This window comes from Oncorhynchus mykiss, chromosome 17 (genome assembly GCF_057628025.1).
Source record: "Oncorhynchus mykiss isolate SJ-2025 chromosome 17, ASM5762802v1, whole genome shotgun sequence".
Taxonomy (NCBI): domain Eukaryota; kingdom Metazoa; phylum Chordata; class Actinopteri; order Salmoniformes; family Salmonidae; genus Oncorhynchus; species Oncorhynchus mykiss.
The window spans coordinates 46,689,119-46,712,405 of record NC_143038.1 but is presented as its reverse complement, the minus strand read 5'-3'; the positions used below and the strand labels follow the sequence as shown (position 1 = coordinate 46,712,405).

Below are 23,287 nucleotides of genomic sequence, written 5' to 3'. Positions count from 1 at the left end.
ATAAATATCTAAAATAATTAACAAAGACAAATAGAAACAAATGTGTGTTGATTTGGCACTGGACCACCAATACATTACCCATCCCCCAACACTATCAACCAAGTGTCAAGACTACATTACCCATCCCCCAACACTATCAATCAAGTGTCAAGACTACATTACCCATCCCCCAACACTATCAACCAAGTGTCAAGACTACATTACCCATCCCCCAACACTATCAACCAAGTGTCAAGACTACATTACCCATCCCCCAACACTATCAACCAAGTGTCAAGACTACATTACCCATCCCCCAACACTATCAACCAAGTGTCAAGACTACATTACCCATCCCCCAACACTATCAACCAAGTGTCAAGACTACATTACCCATCCCCCAACACTATCAACCAAGTGTCAAGACTACATTACCCATCCCCCAACACTATCAACCAAGTGTCAAGACTACATTACCCATCCCCCAACACTATCAACCAAGTGTCAAGACTACATTACCCATCCCCCAACACTATCAACCAAGTGTCAAGACTACATTACCCATCCCCCAACACTATCAACCAAGTGTCAAGACTACATTACCCATCCCCCAACACTGTCAACCAAGTGTCAAGACTACATTACCCATCCCCCAACACTATCAACCAAGTGTCAAGACTACATTACCCATCCCCCAACACTGTCAACCAAGTGTCAAGACTACATTACCCATCCCCCAACACTGTCAACCAAGTGTCAAGACTAAACCAATTCACCTTGGTGGTGTGCAGACTGCTTTTATATTATTCTTAACCATTTCGCACAAACTAGAAAAAAATGCAACAATATGTCTGTGGAACAATATATTCACAGTACTATGAATGAACTGTGTTTCATTTGGTAGCATTTCGTAGTGTGACTGATTTTACTAATTGCATTAGTACTGTACAAAGTTAGAGGTGCGCTTTTTGATAGATTCCCCTGCTCCCCCTATCTCGGACTTCTAGTGGAGAGACCTGAGATTAACTTAACCCCGCTACCCTCCCCATCTCGTACTTCTGAGTGGGAGACCATCCCAGGCAGTAGCCTGCCAGCTCACAAACTAGAATCAGGGCGCCCACTCCGACAAGGTTAATTAACCCACAGTCCCACACGGTGACATGATATCATTGACGTGACGTGCAAATGAGCGATAAAAAAACGATTGCGCAATTATCACCATTCCAATTATTTTGGTGCGGGCACCCCGTGCCGCCCCCGGCAAGATGCCGCCCTAGGCGGCTGCCCATGTCACCTATGGCTCTGTGGCTCTGTCCGACAATACCCCGGACAGGGCCAACCAGGCAGGATATAACCCCACCCACTTTTCCAAAGCACACCCCCCACATCACTAGAGGGATATCAACAGACCACCAATTTACTACCCTGAGACAAGGCTGAGTATAGCCCACAAAGATTTCCTCCGCACGACCGGATAGGAAGATCAGGTCAGTGACTCAACCCACTCAAGTCGAGTATCACAAAAAAAGCCTGGCACAACGTGATGCTCTGTAGGAGAAAGCCTTGCCTCAAGCTGGTTGCTTAGAAATTCTACTGAACAAAAAGGAGGCCTAACTCTTGTGACCGTAGCGTACGTGTAGGTATGTACAGCAGGAACAAATCGGAGAGATAGGTAGGAGCGAGTCCATGTAATGCTTTGTAGGTTAGCAGTAAAACCTTGAAATCAACCCTAGAGTGTAGAGTAGCTTGCACGGGAGTAATATGATTTATTTTGGGGGTTCTAGTTAAGATTCTAGCAGCTGTATTTAGCACTAACTGAAGTTTATTTAGTAGTTTATCCAGGTAGCTGGAGTGTAGAGCATTGCAGTAGTCTAATCTACAAGTGACAAAAGCATGGATGAACTTTTCTGCATCATTTCTGTACAAACAGTTTCAGATTTTTGCAATGTTACGAAGATGGAAAAAAGCTGCCCTTGAAATATTCATGATATGTTCGTCAAAAGAAAGATCAGGGTCCAGAGTAACGCCGAGATCCTTCACAGTTTTATTTGAGACGACTGTACAACCATCAAGATTTATTGTCAGGTCAAACAGCAGATATCTTTGTTTCTTGGGACCTAAAACTAGGATCTCTGTTTTATGTTAGTATAAAAGTAAAACATTTGTCGCTATCCACTTCCTGTTGTCTGAAACACGGGCTTTTTGGGGATTTACCATGTTTCATCAAAATGTACAGCTTTTTGTCGTCTGCATAGCAGTGAAAGTTGACATTGTGTGTCTGAATGACATCACCAAGAGGTAGAATATATAGTGAAAACAATAGTGGTCAATGGTCCTTAAATGGAACCTTGCACCCGTGGGAGAGAATCCTCACCTGTTTGATGGTGGGTAGCTTGGTCAGCAGCAGCTGAAAGACAGGAGGGGGCAGCATCTGCTAGAGAAGATGCTGGGGCTGCCCGCACACAACAATGCCGTTGGTCAGCGGAACCACTACCTTCTCATAGTTTCCTGAGGGTTGGAACACAAAATAGATTAGTTGAAAGGCACACTGTCAGGTCTGGAGCAAATGAACTTATATAGAAAAGTATTTTCTTCCAAAAAATAACGTTTGTAATCTTCAAATATCACGACAGGAAAATGAAAATGAATCAGACTAATTCCAGTCTATATCATAGATCAGCCCCCTTTTGGAGTCTCTGGTACTGTCCCCACTGTTGACAATAGACAATATTTACTGGTATGAAACAAAAGCTTGACTTGCAACAAACAAAATGTCACATACAAGAACTCAGTGGGGGAGGATGGGACTACAATATGAATATAATTACATTTAAATTCATGCCGTGGAATAGTTATGTTGTAATATTGCCGTAGCCTTCAGTACAGATCTGGGGGTAGAGGTGGTTGAGAGAGCACAGATACCTCGGGTCCCAATTCTCCACCCTTCTCCCTAAGTGTGCTCACACACACACACAATGTCCACCCAAAAATAAACTGTAAAATATAAAACAAAATGTTATATTGTACATGTACAACCTTTATTTGCCTTTCCAAAGAAACCTATTTTGAAAATGTAAACATACAGTGTACTTTATGGAAAAGAGATGTATGTTTCTGAATGATGCACCATGCTGCGTTGTTGACAATAAGACCGAGCAGCACAGATAAACCTTCAAACTCCCTCATTATAAAAGCCTCCTTCATAAATCCTGACCAGTGGATGAGGGATGAAAAATGTTTTAGAAACTTCAACTGCACACAAGTTGCTGAACATCTTCACAATTCATGCACAGTGGTTGGACAGCGAGGTAGCGACAGTTCCTTTCCTAATGTAGTCTAGTTCATATAGAAATGTATTTTCATGTCCAAAATACCCAGCAGCAGCAGCAGAATTGTAAATACTGTATACAGTCTATGTAACAGATAGATCAATTGTTTAGGTCATTCTCATACTTACTTACTTACTGACTTTATTGTCCCAATGGGGAAATTTTGTTGCAGTGTCATTTACACATTTAAAGTGGCGTTTAAATACAAAACAAAATTGACAATATAACTTTCATAACAGTTACATACCAATAAAAAAAAATAAAAAATAATAATAATAATACTATAATAATAATTATAGTAAATAAAGAAATAAAACTTTTTTTTTAAAGACTAGCCTGCTAGGAACATTAGCCCAAGCTATTTAGGAGGGATATCACACCTGGCACAAATGATTGTCTAGTTCTGTTTTTCCTGCTGAGGGGTGCCCATACCTGCGCCCAAAGGGGAGTAGTTCAAAGTCCAGGTACAGGGGGTGGCTTGGGTCTAAAATGATTTTGTGAGCCTTACGGAGGGCCCTGACCTTAAAGATCTCATCCAGGCCTGACTGTTTGACTCCAAGTACCTTGCTTTCTGTGGTAATAATCCTTCTCAACATATTTCTCTGGCTGACAGTGGCATTGCCAAACCAACAAGCAATACAAAAAGTTAAAATACTCTCAATAAAATATTTGTAAAACAGAGTCAATATAGTAGTCTACTTAAGATCCAGCTTTTTGAGAAAGTTGTCTCTTTTTGTAGATCAGGTTTGTACATTTACACCACTGAAGCTTATTGTCCAAAAGGACACACAGATGTTTGTATTCCTCTATAATCTCTATGTTCTGACCTCTGATAGATGTTGCAGAGGTAGGTGTTGTATGCTTCCTGAAGTCTATGCACATTTCTTTGGTCTTGTTGGTATTGAGGGCCAAGTGTGATTCCTCACACCACTCTACAAAGTCATCTAGGACCGGGCCATGATGTTCCTCGTCATCATGCAACAGGCTGATCAAGGCAGTGTCATCAGCAAACTTAACGAGGTATCTGTCAGTATGGGAACTAGTACAACTATTAGTGTACAAGATGTACAGGAGTGGGGACAAAACAGATCCCTGAGGAGAGCCTGTGTTGGTATTGCGTGTATCCGACACGTGGGGACCTATTTTGACTCGCTGTGAGCGTTGGCTCAGGAAGTCCAACAGCCACAAAACCAGCCCCCAATCTATGGAGAAGTCCCGAATGAGTCTCTGTGCCAGAATGTAAGGCTGGATTGTGTTGAAGGCAGAAGAAAAGTCAACAAACAGAACCCTGACATGGGATCTGGCACCCTCTAGATGTCTAGCCAGCAGCATACCACCCAGCATACCACTGCTGGCTTGCTTCTGAAGCTAAGCAGGGTTGGTTGGATTGGAGACCAGATGCTTCTGGAAGTGGTGTTGGAGGGCCAGTAGGAGGCACTCTTTCCTCTGGTCTAAAAAATATCCCAATGCCCCAGGCCAGTGATTGGGGACACTGCCCAGTGTAAGGTGCAGTCTTTCGGATGGGACGTGAAACGGGTGTCCTGACTTATCGTAAGAGTAGGAGTGTTAACCCTGGTGTCCTGGCTAAATTCCCAATCGTGCCATCACGGTCACCTAATAATCCCCCAGTTTACAATTGGCTCATTCATCCCCCTCCTCTCCCCTGTAACTATTCCACAGGTCGTTGCTGCAAATGAGAATGTGTTCTCATTCAACTTACCTGGTAAAATAACATATAAATAAAATATAGACCATGTTAAGGAGGGTAAGAATGGCATAATCAACTCCTCTGCTAGGCTGATAAGCAAACTGAAATGGGTAGAGAAGCTTCTGGGTGACACTGAGAATATGACTTTCACAATTTTCTCAAGGCATTTCATTACTAAGGATGTCAAGGTGACAGGGCGGTAGTCATTCAGCACAGAGGAATTGGGTATAATTATTGAGTTTTTCCACAATACTGGCACGTGTTGCTGGTTGAGTGAGGATTGGAAAATGTCTAGCCTTATAAAAACACCAGCCTTTATTGTCCAGCACAGTGCGTTAACACTTTTTTTCTCATAGACGGTATGGATTCTGACGAGAGACTAATCTTAGTTTAATAATAATTTTGACATCCGTCTGGTTCATGTTTTTCCCTTCTTTATTGCCTGCTCATTACACTACAAATTACTTTATTATAATTGATATAATTAAAAACGGTACTATATCATTTCAATCACACAGTGCTCACATAGGCCTACTTAATTAATACACTGTACAGAGAATCATTTGAAATATGATTCAGCTGATAATAATAATTCGAAAATAATTCATTAAGAAATACGGAATATAATAAACACAAACTAAATGCACAGACTAAAAACGAATGACCCTTCACAAGACTTAATAATTCATACCAACTTCAGAACATTTTAACTCTCAAATGTTTAAATAAACAGACAAATGCAGAGGAGAAGGAGGACATAAGGAGATGGGGGACTTCATCATGAGGAAAAAGACTGAAAGTTGAGAGAGAGTGGAGTGGTCTCACTACTACTCCTGTACAACAAGAGGAAGCAATCAAATTGAAGAGAACCAATAAGTGAGTATGGGAATAAACGTGCTGCAAATCATATCTGAAATACGTGTTGGCCTTGAAATACAGGGAAATAGAATGTAATGTTCTCATGACAAAGTCTTTGATCCTCTTAGCAACAGGCGGTTCTTGCGGTTCCCTGAAGTTATGATCGGCATAAAGTATGGTCTGGCTTTCACTTATTACAGTAGATCACAGGTTTTCTGGAATGAAAGTGTTTGTTGGCTTTAGAGTCTAATGGTTTGGATCAGTCCTCTTGAACGTGCATGGGGTTCATGACCACGGTCGTGGCATCCTGGAACAAGGGATTTTTCATCTGAAACACAAAAGGACCAAACAAGAGAGAAGTTTAGTGCAGAGGGAGCATCATGTTATCAACAATCAATTTCAACACCTAACCTTACAAATTTTGCATTAAAGACTACTAAGACTAATACTAAACAACCACAAAAAGACCAAACGTATTCACACAAATCATGATGAAATCCGCTATTCATATAAAAAAACTATGAAACAGAATAATAGAAAGTTATTTGGATATGACAAGCAACCAGTTATTGCAGGGACATTTAGCCTATCGCACGTCATGGTGATTCATTGTCATGTGTGTGCTGTTCTTTCGCTCACATCTTGCCAGACTTCGGCCTCCTTTGCTTTGAGGAAGCTGTCATACTCTCTCCGGTAGTGGAGCTCTAGCATAAGCCTGCTGATGAGGATCACTGCGATGCCGATGAAGATGATGCTGGACACAGAGCTGCCGATGATCACGTAAGTCTTGTCAATAGAGCCTGCCAGGAATGTGGAGAGGAAGCGGTTGTAGTAGAACATGTGTCCTGACTGGGCCCCAGTTTCCCTGGTCAGGTCACATGGTAAGGAAAACCCCAATTATAATGCAGCTTCAAATATTGAACAAACTTTTTGTCTAATGTAAACAATATTTGATCAAACAACTATAGCAGTATAGGGCAGAAAAATACATCATAGGAATAGTCTTTTTTAGGTGAGCCTAAACACTAGTAATATTATAAATTGCTACAATGAGCAGTGAGATCCGAAGAAGTGAAAACATTAGAACATGAAATGAAACTAAAGGATGATGATTAGAGATAAATTGAAGGTCTCACGAGGCAGATCTGCGTAGAAGATCAGGATGTTGCCATCAGGCAACAGCTCCACTTTGTAGGAGATGGTATCTTTACTGCAGGGGAACTCCTGGGGTCCCTTCATCCAAGTGAGCTTGACTGAGCCACAGAGTTGGCTGCAGTTACTCTTTAGGCCGCTAATCTTTTTATTGTCCAATTCACATGTCACACAGTCCCTGGACATAAAGACAGGTTAACAGACATACTGAAGGTACAAACACACACGTTTTGTTGTTCTATCCTCGTGGGGACCTAAAATTAATTTGTATTCAAAATTCTGTTTTCCTTAACCCCTGACCCTAACCCTTACCCTTACCATAACCATAACCTTGACCTTAAACCCTAAACCTAACCTTAACCCGTAACCCGTAACCCGTAACCCTAACCTAAATCCTAAACCTAACTCCTAACCCTTACCCTAACCCTAATTCTAACCCAAACCCAGTTCTAACCCTAACTCTAACCCATGATCTTATAATAGAATTTGTCCTCACGTGGACGGGGGAAATATCCCCACGAGGGAGAATTTTCCTTGTTTTACTATCCTTGTGGGGACTTTTGGGGATTTTATTGTAGCAAAAGTAAACTGTTGCTGTATGGTCACTATTCAAGACCTAAGCTTTGTCAACCTGGAAGCTCAATCCAAACTCACTTTAAGTTATTGTCTTGTACTCACAGGAATTTTGGGCATGCGTTAGCAATCTTTGAGCAGTTTATGCCAAAGAAGTCTTTGTTGCACTGGCACTGGTTACACTGGCATGTTCCCTGGCCATTGCACAGCTTCCCAACAGTCCTGCACTGGTCGGTGAGGGTGGAACAGTCACATGCAGAGCCTGTGTAATTGGCATTACACTTACATGTTCCACATTCACACTGCCCATTACCTGCAGAAGACATTACATGGCTGAAAAATGGGCTGCAATAAAATACAACTAAGGAACACATTCTTCAGCCAATCAAAATGCATGGCAGGAACTAACTGTTTGAGTTTACTCACCACCGCAGAGCATGTTGTTGTGGCGGGCACAGCTGTTGTCATCACATTGGCAAAAATTGCCGCGGTGGGTGCCCTGACACATACACATGCCACACTCACAGCTCCCATGCCCGCTGCACAGCTGCGAGGAGTTGTCTTGGCGACATGTTGCGGCCATAGAGTCGGCAGAGGTCATGTCCTTAGGCCGCTCACACTCACACCTCTGACCCAGGTGACCCTCATCACAGCTAAAGGGCATAGTATTTTAACAAAAACTATGAAAAGCCAGGGAAAAACAACAAAACAACAGGGGAAATTCTGATACTTATAGCCTATTTTGGGCCAGGAGTTGTTTCTGGTCAGGTTACGTGATCAGATAAGACTCCTATTCCTACTCATCAGTATCTAAACAACACTTTAATCACTTTCTCTGTATTCTCTTTCTCTGGAGAACAATTGGCTTGAATCACCTGAAGTTTTGATAACATCCAGTATATATTTGATACATTTCTTTGACTACAAAAACTAGTTTACTGCTCTATGGTAACAGTCAGACTGCAGACTGCAGCTGTTTCCCTCACTCTGTGCAGTTTGTAAGCACAGTTCTCTATCTCACCAAACAGAAGGTGCTGTGAGTTCTAGTCATAATTTTAGGACTTGCCTGCAGATGCCGCAGGTGAGCGTTCCAATTTCATTGCAGTGTGAGGACTGCTCTTCTCTGTCTTGGCAGTCACAGTCACACAGGGTTTCCACAGAGACCTTCAGGGTCTCGCTGATGCCCTGCAGTTTTAGGGAAAACGTCTGCTTCTCCTTTAGACATGTTGAAATGTTCAGGCTTACCGTGAAGTTGACCTGGGAGCAAGAGAGGGTATAATACACAACAAAATGTTCTTTCAGTCCAAGTTACATGACTAAATCCTTTGAAGACATGAGCTTTGCTGTTCTTATTCACATTATGATCTCTTCCCCCGCCCCTGCTTTGTGCCAGACCTGCTGGTTGAGCTTGACGTTCATGCACTCGCCCCTCCTCTGCCAATGGGTGTTGTCCCCTTTTTCAGGGGTGCAGTGGGATCTGTAGGTCACGTCCAGATCTGAGGGAGCTTCATGGTGCTCCAGTAAGATGGTGGAGGACAGGTTCTGTGAACAGATATGCATTACCAGATAGAACTGCTGATGATGTTACATCTATGTCTATGTGTCCAATAAATGGCATTTCATTGCAAAGCCACTTTTGTTTGTAAGTAATGCATTTGCAAAAGTAGTATATATTTCTCTATTTTAACATACTCCTATCTAGAGAAATGTAGGTCTATCATGTATGAAACCTTTGAAGTCCCCACTAGGAAGATTTAGACATAATTTGCCACAGCCTATTTTTAGACCTGTGAGAGCACAGCGCACACTATACACTGTAGATCAGTAGGTAACCATGATGCCATGGTTTCCAATGAAAATACGTATGAGTAGGTTCTACCCTTTTAGTCTGCAGTGTGACTCATGAGCATAACCACAGACATGCTTTTATTTCCAGCTTCAGCATCTCTGTTTCAAATAAAGCATTCCTATTTTTTGGTCATTGCAGCCATTCGCCATTTTGCAGTAGCTTGTTAACTGTATTCTAAGCTTGAGATACTCACACTGTAGGCCTCTGAGATGAGCAGGACCACGTTGCTGGAGTCGTTCTTCAGGACCCCCACCACTGACTGAGGGATTAGTTTACTCAATGCCTAGAGAAGTGTGTGTGTGTGTGTGTGTGTGTGTGTGTGTGTGTGTGTGTGTGTGTGTGTGTGTGTGTGTGTGTGTGTGTGTGTGTGTGTGTGTGTGTGTGTGTGTGTGTGTGTGTGTGTGTGTGTGTGTTTAGGTATGGGCACAATAGAGAGAGATGGGAGGAGGTATAAATACTGAGGTTAAAGGTCCAAGGCAGCTGTTTATCTCAACATCAAAGCATTTCTGGGTAACAATTAAGTACCTTACTGTGATTGTTTTCAAATAAAATGGTAAAAATGAAACAAAAATAACTTCTTAGCAAACAGAAGTTTCTCAAGCAAGAATTTTGCTGGGACTGTCTGGAAGTGGTCTTAGTGGGGAATGGATAATGAAAACTAGCTGTTATTGGCAGAAATGTTTGGAACTCTCTTTCTTATTGGTCTATTAACTCATGTCACCAGTCAGGCCAAAACTTCATCCCACCAAAACAGCCTGAAATTTCAGGTGGTCTTTAAAACAGCTCTTACACTAAAAGGGTATTATCATCCTTTTCACAATTTCACAGTATTATTCCAACCTCACAGTGTGGAAATATATAGAAAACACAGAGAAATCATGTTTTTGACTGCATTGGGCCTTTTTTCCATTTGGGCCATTTTTCTGGAGAATTTCTCCTGTCTTATCCGGTGTCCTGTGTGAATTTAAGTACGCTCTCTCTAATTCTTTCTTTCTTTCTTTCTTTCTTTCTTTCTTTCTTTCTTTCTTTCTATCTCTCTCTCGGAGGACCTGAGGCCTAGGACCATGCCTCAGGACTACCTGGCATGATGACTCCTTGCTGTCCCCAGGACACCTGGCCGTGCTGCTGCTCCAGTTTCAACTGTTCTGCCTGCGGCTATGGAACCCTGACCTGTTCACCGGACGTGCTACCTGTCCCAGACCTGCTGTTTTCAACTCTCTAGAGACAGCAGGAGCAGTAGAGATACTCTCAATGATTGGCTATGAAAAGCCAAATGACATTTACTCCTGAGGTGCTGACCTGCTGCACCCTCGACAACTACTGTGAACATTTAAACATCTTGGCCATGTTCTGTTATAATATCCACCTGGCACAGCCAGAAGAGGACTGGCCACACCTCATAGTATGGTTCCTCTCTAGGTTTCTTCCTAGGTTTTGGCTTTTCTAGGGAGTTTTTCCTAGCCACCGTGCTTCTACACCTACATTGCTTGCTGTTTGGGGTTTTAGGCTGGGTTTCTGTACAGCAATTTGATATATCAGCTGATGTAAGAAGGGCTATTTGATAAACATTTTGTGACATTTTGTAATCTGCTCTTACAAACAACCTCTCCTGTCAGTTCTGACCTTGTAGGCAGCAACACTGTCCTCGGTGACAGCAAAGATGAGCTGGATGTTATTGGCTGCCAGGACCCTGGCAAGCTGGCCAACCGATGGGTAGTCCTGAGACACATACAGGAAGTGGATTAAATAACCACAGAAAGATGTTGTAGTACCCCAGTTCTCCTGCAATAAATGTTAGCCCCTATCACTGAAACAAGCTCACGTCTTCTAAGTGATGATCACCCTTCTCCTCTCTTGATAACTCACATATTTAGTGCCATCGTAGAAGCCAGTGCCATTGAGATGGCACATGCCGTCATGAGGCTCGAATATACCAGCCAGCCTGCCATCCCCGGCAATATGGAAGGTGTCATCTGATGTGTAGACCAGGATCCGGGTGACATTGTTCCAACCAATCACACTCTGGAAGGAAAGAGAGAGACACAGAGTGACAGAGATGGTGTGAGGCAAGTAAGAGAGAGAGAAAGAAAGAAGGAAAAACCCATAGAAAAATAAATATGGATGTTCTAGACATCCTTGCCTCCAATCTATAAAGTGGAGGTGACTGTGTTTGGTTATGTATGACACTACCTGGCAGACAGCTGCCTGCATGATTGCGTCAAAGCCTGCCTCGGGGGAGTCCAGGTTTCCAGAGATGATCTGGTCGCTGACCCTGGTCTTGAACTCATCCACGTCTTCTGTGAGTCTCAGAATATTTTGGAAGCTGAAGGCAGGTTGACAGATGTTCAGGCGGTTGGGACAGGGGTTATTCTTCTTGGCCTTCACCTGGCTGACGTATGGCAGAGCCACCTTGTCTACAAATGAGCCGAAGCCTGACAGCGGAGAGAGGAGAGGGATAAAGATGGAAAGGATGAGGAGAGGTGGCATATTCGGATGACTACACACAGTTGATTGAAATCCTGACATGAAATACTATCTTCTGCAAAAGTCTGTCTCCTCAGCACTCACCAATGCGGACCTTCTGGGTGACTTTTTTCAGTGCAGAGAGGATGTCCTGGCCTAGGTTCTTGATGGTGTCCAGGTCGTCCTTCATGGAGAAGGACAGGTCCATCAGGTAGTACAGGTCTATGGGGTAGCCCTCAGCTCTCTTGAATGAGACATTGAAGGTCTGAGGGACTCCTGAAACAAACGGGTCAGCTAGAACAGTTATCAACTGCAAATACATGCATCACTACAATCCTTCACATGATGTCGTTATTTCTATTAATTTGCACGGTTTCAAAAATAATCTATAAAGCACCACTACAAATTTCAGATTTCAGACCTGTCCCTGTTTGAATTTCAGATTTCAGACCTGTCCCTGTTTGTATTTCAGATTTCAGACCTGTCCCTGTTTGTATTTCAGATTTCAGACCTGTCCCTGTTTGTATTTCAGATGTCAGACCTGTCCCTGTTTGAATTTCAGATTTCAGACCTGTCCCTGTTTGAATTTCAGATTTCAGACCTGTCCCTGTTTGTATTTCAGATTTCAGACCTGTCCCTATTTGTATTTCAGATTTCAGACCTGTCCCTGTTTGTATTTCAGATTTCAGACCTGTCCCTGTTTGAATTTCAGATTTCAGACCTGTCCCTGTTTGAATTTCAGATTTCAGACCTGTCCCTGTTTGTATTTCAGATTTCAGACCTGTCCCTATTTGTATTTCAGATTTCAGACCTGTCCCTGTTTGAATTTCAGATTTCAGACCTGTCCCTGTTTGAATTTCAGATTTCAGACCTGTCCCTGTTTGTATTCTGAGAAATACTTCCGTTTAGGAAGAGTCATATAACTCTCACCGACTCTGAGTTTGAAGAGGAGGTTTTGTGGCTTAAGCTGGACCACATTGTCTGAGTTGCTGCTGAGATCATTATTCTTCAGAAAGACTGGATCTAATCGGGGGTTGATGATGTCCATCTGCTCACAACGCCTGGTCCTCAGAGACTCAGCAGTGTCACACCTCCGCTCACTGGACTCTCCAGACTTCAGGAAGTCCTGTCAGGAGGATGTGTATTATGGTCTTAGTTCAGTGTGTCGGACTAAGGATAGAGAAAACAAAACACTGACTCATACACGTGGGATGCCAGGTTATCATGTGGGCCTACCTGCTGTCAATCCAACAGATGGAGGTACATCTCTGTATAATTATTATCTTTAAAGATATATAGGACATGTCATTATTATAGATAGGACCTATAGATTAGACTGTTGCTTTGGGGAAGAGGGTTTTGGTTGCAGGGAGAAATGACAGAGTTAAAGTCAAAGCCAACAAACATTTGAATGTATCACCAATATCTTCACCAAAATATATACCACAGAAATTAACAGGAAATGCATGTGGAAATAGAATAGAAAGACGGAAGTGAGTTGCACGACTAGTTTAGGAAACCACAGAGTGCTGCAGCAGCACAATACACCATTCAATGATCAACCCCAAACTGAGAGCAGGATAGGGAACATACACATGTTGTGTAAGACATGAGCACCCAAGCAAGACAGTGTGTTCACTGATTCTGAATAAGACAGTCCACTGGGCACACACGGGTTGATTCAATGTTGTTTCCATTAATTTCAATTAAATTATGTTAAACAACGTGAAATTGACCTTGAACTGACACCTGTGCCCAGTGGGGTTTGTCAGCTGACTTGAAGTATTAACTTGAAACAATAAAACCGTTTTTAATTGTGAGCAAGAGCCTCACTGATAATCTTCAAAAATCTAAGCAACATAAGCGTGCGATAAAATCTGTCCTACTTTCTGATGCTGTCCTACTTTCTGAGTTGATCAGGCTGTTGATTGTGGTCTGTGGAATGTTCGGTTTCAATGGCTGTGCGAAGTTGCTGGATATTGGCAGGAACTGGAACATGCTGTCGTACATGTCGATCCAGAGCATCCCAAACATGCTCAATGGGGGACATGTCTGGTAAGTATGCAGGCCATGGAAGAACTGGGACATTTTCAGCTTCCAAGTATTGTGATATGGAGCTGTGCATTATCATGCTGAAACCTGAGGTGATGGCGGCAGATGAATGGCGCGACAATGGGCCTCAAGATCTCATCACGGTATCTCTGTGCATTCAAATTGCCATCGATAAAATGCAATTGTGTTGGTTTTCCGTAGCCTATGCCTAACCACACCATAACCCCACCGCCACCATGGGGCACTTTGTTCACAATGTTGACATCAGCAAACCCACACGACGCTATACACGTGGTCTACGGTTATGAGGCCGGTTGGACGTACTGATAAATTCTCTAAAATAACATTGAAGGTGGCTTATGGTAGAGAATTGAACATAAAATTATCTGGCTAGAGCTGTGGTGGATATTCCTGCAGTCAGCATGCCAATTGCACAATCCATCAAAATTTGAGACATCTGTGGCATTGTGTTGTGTGACAAAACTGCACATTTGAGTGTAGGCTTTTATTGGCCCCCGCACAAGGGGCACCTGTGTAATGATCATGCTATTTAATTAGCTTCTTGATATGCCACACCTGTCAGGTGGATGGACTATCTTGGCAAAGGAGAAATGCTCACTAATAGGGATGTTAACACATTTGTGCACCAATTTTGAGAGAAATAATATTTTTGTGAGTATGGAACATTTCTGGGATCTTTTATTTCAGCTCATGAAACACAGGACCAACACTTTAAGGCACCTGTATTTATTTATTTTTACCATAAAAAAAGCTTATGTTATGGCAATTCGTCTGAAAAAGTGGTGAAAAAAAATCTAAATAATTTAAAAAGAGGACCAACTATGATATGTATAATCAAGGCCTTGAGACTATAAAGCCTTGCAGACTATATCTGCTAAATGTCTAGTTTTGAGATTAGTATTTTTTAATTGGAAAAGTTGTTACAAATCTGTATAGAAGATGTGAAAGACATACCGTTTTCAACCATTGGAACCATTTACTTAATCATTCATGTATATCTTTTTTGTGACTTCACATTTGTGACTTCATCAATATTATCTGGAATATGTTTAGAACACACAGAATCTATTGCTTTGTTTTACCATTCATGAACTGGAATCTGTGACAAACCTGGACCTTTTTGTGAGTAATCAATTACATTTTAATTGCAACTAGAACAATAACTCTCTTAAGTCTTTAAATGGGGAAAACGTGTTGGAACCAGTCTTCGTAAAAGTGGCTATAGCAGACCTGGGTTCAAATCAATTATCCATTGAAGCCACCGTGCAGCCATCTTGGTACTCTTCCTTCAACAACGGTCAGGAGGAATTTTGCACCATTCCTATTTACAAAACTGTTTCAGTTTAGCAATATTCTTGGGATGTCTGGTGTGAACTGCTCTCTTGAGGTCATGACACAGCACCTTAAATCGGGTTGAGGTCAGGACGCTGACTGGGCCACTCCAGCAGGCGCATTTTCTTCTGTTGAAGCCATTCTGTAATTGATTTACTTCTGTGTTTTGGGTCATTGTCCTGTTGCATCATCCAACTTCTGTTGAGCTTCAATTGGCGAACAGATATTATTAGCATTCTCCTGCAAAATGTCTTGATAAACTTGGAAATTCAATTTTTCCGTTGATGATAGCAAGCTGTCCAGGCCCTGAGGCAGCAAAGCAGCCCCAAACCATGATGCTCCCTCCACTATACTTTACAGTTGGGATTAGGTTTTGATGTTGATGTGCTGTGCCTTTTTTTCTCCACACATAGTGTTGTGTATTCCTTCCAAAACAACTCAACTATAGTTTCATCTGTCCACAGAATATTTTGCCAGTAGCACTGTGGAACACCCAGGTGCACTTTTGCAAACTTCAGATGTTCTTGGTGTCCTCCCATGAACACCATTCTTGTTTAGTGTTTTACATATAGTAGACTCGTCAACAGAGATGTTAGCATGTTCCAGAGATTTCTGTAAGTCTTTAGCTGACACTCTAGGATTGTTCTTAACCTCATTGAGCATTCTGCGCTGTGCTCTTGCAGTCATCTTTGCAGGATGGCCACTCCTAGGGAGAGTAGCAACAGTGCTGAATTTTCTCCGTTTATAGACAATTTGTCTTGCTGTGGACTGATGAACATCAAGGCTTTTAGAAATACTTTTGTAACCCTTTCCAGCTTTATGCAAATCAACAATTCTTAATCTTAGGTCTTCTGAGATCTCTTTTGTTCGAGGCATGGTTGACATCAGGCAATGCTTCTTGTGAATAGCAAACTCAGATTTTGTGTGTGTTTTTTATAGGGAAAGACAGCTCTAACCAACATCTCCAATCTCGTCTCATTGATTGGACTCCAGGTTAGCTGACTCCTGACTCCAATTAGCTTTTGGAGAAGTCATTAGCCTAGGGGTTCACATACCTTTTCCAACCTACACTGTGAATGTTTAAATGATGTATTCAATATAGACAATAAAAATACAATAATTTGTGTGTTATTAGTTTAAGCACACTATGTTTGTCTATTGTTGTGACTTCGATGCAGATCAGATCAAATTTGATGACCAATTTATGCAGAAATCCAGGTAATTCCAAAGAGTTATAGCCAGGGGTTGGAGCCGGTTCAGGGAACAGAAAGAACCTGAAAATGATGACATTTTTCTAGGAATAGAATCAGAAATGAAAACAAAAGTGATGTATACTGTTCCGGATCAGAAAAGTAATTTTACGTTCAAGTCGTTTTTTTTATAGTCCCACAAAACATGCAACAAATTGCCTACACAAAGACCTCACTGTCACTCATAAACTTATTCCAGTGTCTGCCTGCCAGCTGTAAATCTTTGCCAGTGTGTGTGTGTGTGTGTAGGATACCTGCCCCTCCCCTCCCTCCGAACCATGCATAGTCTACTGTAACTACTGACATTACAGGTGTGATTCAGAAATTAGGGAGAGAGATTTTGAATTAGAGAACGATGGATTATCTTTTCAATGCTAGTTAAGGATACTATAGTTTTCACGTTTCACATTGGATTTATTAACTACAAAAAGCTAAGACGTGTTTTTATTTGCATTTTGGTGCCGCTCTGCACACACAAGCTTGTTAGTTAGCTAGCTAGCTTGTTAGCTCTCGAAAATTCTAGGTGGCATTATGTGTAATGTAATGGAACTGAGAGTCATGATCAACAGCTAGCTCTGGTCCAATGTTAGTTAAGCCAACTCTCTGAAGTTCAAAGACATTCAAAGTTCCTTCATAGAAGCCGCTCCTCCGTAGGTATAATACTGTGGGCCTAATTCAGATAACGCATGTCATGACAACAAGATGCCCAGCGCTTCATGCCCAGCACTCTCCTCACACGCAACATTTTATTGGAATGTTACACTCTACACTACACTTTTCTGACCAATGCGTGTACATAGCTTGCCCACTCCACAGCAAGCTGCTCTATCCATTGGTAAAGTAATTTAATGTTGAACTAAATGTCATTTTTACGTGTTTTTGGTTTGAACTGGTTCAGAACTTTATTTTGCTGGTCGGAACAGTGGAACAGAACAAAGAATATGTTATGTTCAGAATGAAACGATTGGAAAATAACTTTTCCTCTAAATGTATGACAATGTGAAGGAGAAATGTAAACATTCACTTGACCTAACGGGCTTTCCATCAATCTAACCTTTCACACCAGGAGGTAAGGAGGTAAAGTGTTTGACACGTCACGTGATCTCTTCCACCATTCAATTTAAGGTCCTGTATAATTAAACCCATAACTGTAAGTAAAATGTCTGCTGAACTGTAGAAGCTATTGAAAATGTTGAAAATATAACATCCACAAAATCTTACATGAGCTTGATGGGACATCATTGTCTATGATCTCACCCAAGTTGCAAAAGATTTTCACCATTCAGCCTGCAGTGAAGACCCATTACCCCTTGTTTTTCTTCTTCTTTTTTCCTACTATTTCTCTTTTTTTCCCTCTCTGTATTATTGGGAAGGACCCGTAAGTAAGCATTTCACTGTTGTTTACGACGCACGTGACAAATAATTGTACGTGATCCTATTGTAAGTAGCTCCTACAGTGTGAATGGCCTAATGCCGTCGTCCCACATGTTGTCCACAGAGAAGCCAACTCACAAAGCAATTAAGTCCAAAGTATAGCAACACTCAAGGATAAGACATGCAACAGTTTGAAACAAAGAAATGAGGAAGCAGCAGCAAGCCAGATGATGCATGATAAAGCTGACCTTGTGTTTGCACCAGGCACATCCAGGGCTCCTCAGGCAAGCTGAACATGAGGGCTGGGACACACATCCTTGGGGGACCCCTGAAACATCAAACACAACAGTGACATCATGAATGATCCCTGACTCTCTCAGGCACAAATTCACAGCAGAGGTCTAGGAGGGTCTGCTACAAGGGCGAAATTGTGGCGTACATATTGGGGGGGAAGAACAGTAGACGGTGAAATTTGTTTGACATTTTAAAACACATTTCCTGCAGTTCTAGGGGGTATGAGGGGGATAAATGATTTTGAAAGTATAACTGATTTCTTAAATGTATTATTTTACCCCTTTTTCTCCCCAATAAATAGTAGTTACTGTCTTATACTCCCGTACGGACTTGGGAGAGGCGAAGGTTGAGAGCCATGCGTCCTCCGAAACACAACCCAACCAAGCCACACTGCTTCTTGACAAAACACACATCCAACCCGGAAGCCAGCCGTACCAATGTGTCGGAGGAAACACCATACACCCAGCGACCTGGTCAGCGTGCACTGTGCTCCTGCCACAGGAGTCGCTAGTGCACAATGAGACAAGGATATCCCTGCCGCCCAAACCCTCCCTAACCCTGGACAACACTGGGCCAATTGTGTATCGCCCCATGAGCCTCCCGGTCACGGCCAGCTGCGGCAGAGCCTGGGCTTGAACCCAGAATCTCTGGCTTAGACCACTGTGCCACCCGGGAGGCCCCAAAACTGATTTTTTGGGTGGGTGGACAAACAGCAAACTTCCTGCATTTCAACACATTTTGCCATGGGGCAGAGAGAAAAATGTTGCAGTTTTAAAGTCCTACCAAAATAATGTTGTTGACCCTATACTCGTATTTGTAGCCAAAGTATAAATTGGAGGAAAAAAAACATATCTCAAACAGATTGTTTAAAAAAATGCTTGCCATTTCCTCATAGAAGATGATGTGAGCTGACCAATCAGGGGTCTCCTTGCATATTTATTTTTAATGACCGGTAAATGCCCACACCAGTCTGTGATTGGGGTACTATCACACCATTCTAACACAGAAAAGTGGCTTTTTAACATACTTAAATACAATTTTTTGGAACTATTTCACTCATATTCTAATTAATGATAAGTCATATTTCATAGAAATCTGGAAACACTGGACAGTTACCTTTTTTTAGGTTGACTTTTTTAGGTTGGGCAAAAATGTAAAACTAAATAAAAAAGTATTTAAACTGATCAATGCACCGTCATACCAGTTCATTTAACGCTTAAAGTAAATAGATTAATAATATATAAGGTATTTGTCATTTCTTACCACAGGCTGCTGAGTGGAGGACGGCTCATGATAATGGCCGGAACGGAGCAAATTAATTGGCATCAAACACCTGGAAACCTTGGAAACCATGTATTTGTTGCCATTCCACTAATTCCGCTCCAGTCATTACCATGAGCCCGTTCTCCCCAATTAATGTGCCACCAACCTCCTGTGTTTCTTAACGATCTCTACAGCTTCCATCCAAAAACCAATCCTGTGAAATGACGTCAACACATACTGGAGGAGTTACTGGCTAGCTACAAGTGGCTATCTTAGCTAACGAACTAGCTACGTTGGTTGTGGCGTGCATGACCAGAAAGACACATTGATGAATCACTAAAGGCACACCCTATTTCTGTTTGAAAGTTGGACTGTTTTCGTGCCCAAAGTCGACCGTTAAAGCAAGGGCCTGTTCCCCGTGGCAATTTTGCCTTTGGTTTGCTAAATTAATATAGGGGAAATACTGCTCTCATAATGGACCTGCCATTACCCATGTCTGCCTTGTGCCAGGTACCAGTACCAGGGTTGGGGTCAATGCTTGTCAATTCCAGAAGTGAATTCTTACTCAACGATTTCAAAATCAACATTGGAAATAAATTACACTTTCTAATTATTGAATAAGAATTTCAAGTCAATTCCTCTATTAAAATGGGATACCCCCAACCCTGACTAGTAGTTGTAAATGGCAGTGCACTTACCTTGAATTTGGTTCTGTCCCACACAGTACAAGAGAAAGGTCCCTAATATAAAGATCCCAACCATTGCCTGAGGATATAAATGGAGTGAGCGATAGACCGAGCGGATGAGGGTCTTCTTCTAGAAAGAGAAAGTCAAGAGAGCGTCGTGAGAAGGCAGGGAGCAGGAGGCGGGCACAGAACACAGCAGACAGGCCACTTCCCCTTGAGTTCTCACAAGTTGTCAACCACACACCCAACAATGTTCATTTTCTCATGTTTTCTTAGTCGACCCTCTTGGAAACGAGAAAAATAATCACTAACTAATTTTGAGCCACTAGATTGAAACCAGAGGCTTTCTCCCGTCTCCTTAATGTGAGAAATGAAACTCAAAGCTAAACCAAACCTTATTTCTAATTCAGAAACGTTCCGTAGAGCTTCCAATACTGTTATGATCTCAATAAATAATTGTAGTGATTTGAATATCACTCTTACGCTTACAAACACTTGCTTTCTCATCCACAGCTACTGTACACCCAACGTTCATCCACCTACTGTACACCCAACGTTCATCCACCTACTGTACACCCAACGTTCATCCACCTACTGTACACCCAACGTTCATCCACCTACTGTACATACATTACACATACATTTCAAGGCCTGCTTAGAACTTGTCTTTAGGACATCATAGCCTCAAATCTATGATCTTCAATAAAGATACGCTCTCTCTCTCTCTCTCTCTCTCTCGCTCTCTCTCTCTCTCTCTCTCTCTCTCACACACACACATAAACATGCTGCAGATGTTCTGGGAAGGAAGTTGGCTGGTGTCTGAAATGGGTCAGGCGTTGATTAACACAAACTACAGACCGCAGATGAAATATTGCAGCTTGTCTGACTGGCTGGGAGACAGCCTTTGGTTACAAAGGGGCCGATTCAGACTTTACGGCCCCTTTGTGACCTTAGGAAATGTGCGCCTGAACGGCCCTCCAACTGATAATTACTGAAAGAAATCTGTAATTTTCTTTGCTCACGCGACATACAGAAGGCTATATCAGTCCGCTAATACAGGACTAGTAAAGGCTCAGTGCACTACTTTTGTAAATATTATTATTTTTCTTCCTCAAATAAAATATATATATATATATGTACATTTATTCAGATTTTTAAGGGGGTGCAGCACCCTCAGCACACCTACTTCCTGTAGCTAAGTCTCCATCCCAAACGTGTATTTGGCTGGCACTGGCATTTTCCCATGCTTTAAGAGCAACTGAACGTAATAAGCAACTTCTTGCTTTGAAAACGGTCTATGTGGCATCGATATGAGTCACAAACATTTATTTTAGTGTCAGCATGTACTACAAAGTGTAAATAGTATCATTTTGGTCATAAAGTCAGTCTGGTCCAAAACGGAGATTTGGTGATAATTAGGAAAAATGTGTATGTCATGGAATGAAGCCTATTGTAACAGTTTTCTCTTTGAGTTGGGTTTTCAACCCTGACCACAGCTGGCAGCACCCAAGTAATCATCAATCCGGAGCACAGCTGCATGCGACCAGATCATAATGCCCACGGTCAATTTGGTTTGACATGCGATTTCCCTATGGTGCTAGTTAGGGAACAACAGTATTACACAATATAATTTTAAAATGTCAATTGCTCCACATTTCAATTACTTAAAAACCTCAAACCAACCAAACATTTTAGAAATGCATGTACACATATTGAAAGCATTTAATGAGACAACTAAAAGGTGTGCAACATGAAAATATTGTCCCATTTACATTGTGTAATTTATTGACTAGCCCCACAGATAGGCTATCCAAAGTCAAACCAATTTTGCCACAGTCTCACACCAACCAGCTGAAGTTAATTGGCAAAATAAGTTGGCTAGCTGGATAGCTAGTCTAGGCTACTTCCAGACACAAGACCTGATTAGACTGTAACTGTGTACTGTTTTGGCAGAGTGAAAGTACAAACACTTCCCACATTCAAACACACACAAGAGACACCTACACCAAAGCACGCCTCCAAAACCCAAATTGTTCTCAGTTGCATTTCCTAATGAGGGGAATTGAAACTGAGGCTAAATCAGGAAGTTCAGCCCCCCTTTAAATTCAAGGTCAGAATATGCATATGGGAGACTGGAGTAAATTGAGCCAAAGGGGTATGTTAAGCCACCCTTTTTTCTAGCAAACCATACACAAAATGTATAATTTGACCAAATATTTAGGAAGAGGTCTGTTGGGGAATAATCATTAGTTGGGTAACATAGAGAAGATGTTTTATTTTCATGATATGCTGATGAGTTACTTCTCATCAGAATGCATCTTGTTGTACTATAGTGGTGGCCATTTGCAGTTATCTGTTCTCTGTCAGGACTAAGTTATTTGGGCCGCAGAGAGGGGAGGGGTCAAGCTTGTCTTCATATGTAAACATATCTTTTAAATCAATTATCTCTTGGCTCCACAATGTCTGTGTGCCAGTCACTGTGTCTATGTGATCTTGTCAAGGAGGGAGTATTTGATATATGCCCGTTGATAGGTTTTGTTTTATGGTTCTGAGAGTGAGAAAAAAACATGGTTTAGGAGACAAGGCTGAACGATAATTTATGGCCAATGCTGTCTGGCTATGTGTGTCTTTGCTATAAAGGATCTCAGTTGCAATGTGTAAGGACTCTCAGAGAATTCATTGATAGACACTGAATTGATCTGAGAGTCACAGGGTTGTGATGGAGCTCATATAATTAAAGATGGACTTTGTGATAACTCTGACTTGTGTGTGGTTTGCTCTCATGATTTGGTAAATACAGGAAATTTCCACGACAGGTCATCATTTCATGAGTCTGAAGAGTGGTAAGGAAGTTAGGCCCGAGTAAAATTCATCTATTGTGTTAGAGGTTTCATGATGATTTTATCATTTTAACAGTTTGGGTCTCTATATGCTTCAATGTCCTAAACCTAGCATGAAAGTGCATCCTTGTAGTTGTGTGGGCTAATATAGTCAAAATGTTTACCTTGGGGTAAGTTAAGCAAATGTAAGTGTTTTCTTCCCAGGCGTAATGCAAAGCATTATTTCTGGGATATGATGTAACAACACGGCGTGGCCCATGATAA

General features: G+C 41.8%; 1 protein-coding gene across 1 annotated transcript; it reads right to left on the bottom strand.

Annotated features, from left to right (window-relative positions):
• Nucleotides 1–5,433: 5,433 nt before the first annotated feature.
• Nucleotides 5,434–20,901, bottom strand: itgb7 (integrin subunit beta 7). Its single transcript, XM_021569298.3, has 15 exons — nt 20,196–20,901; nt 18,189–18,268; nt 12,842–13,037; nt 12,017–12,187; nt 11,639–11,880; nt 11,315–11,470; nt 11,072–11,167; nt 9,642–9,731; nt 8,995–9,141; nt 8,666–8,856; nt 8,026–8,252; nt 7,705–7,912; nt 7,011–7,204; nt 6,514–6,674; nt 5,434–6,202 (listed from the first exon to the last, which is right to left on the bottom strand). Exons 1-15 carry the CDS (start codon nt 20,257–20,259, stop codon nt 6,134–6,136), a joined length of 2,292 nt encoding a protein of 763 aa, XP_021424973.2. The 5' UTR covers nt 20,260–20,901; the 3' UTR covers nt 5,434–6,133.
• Nucleotides 20,902–23,287: the final 2,386 nt, after the last annotated feature.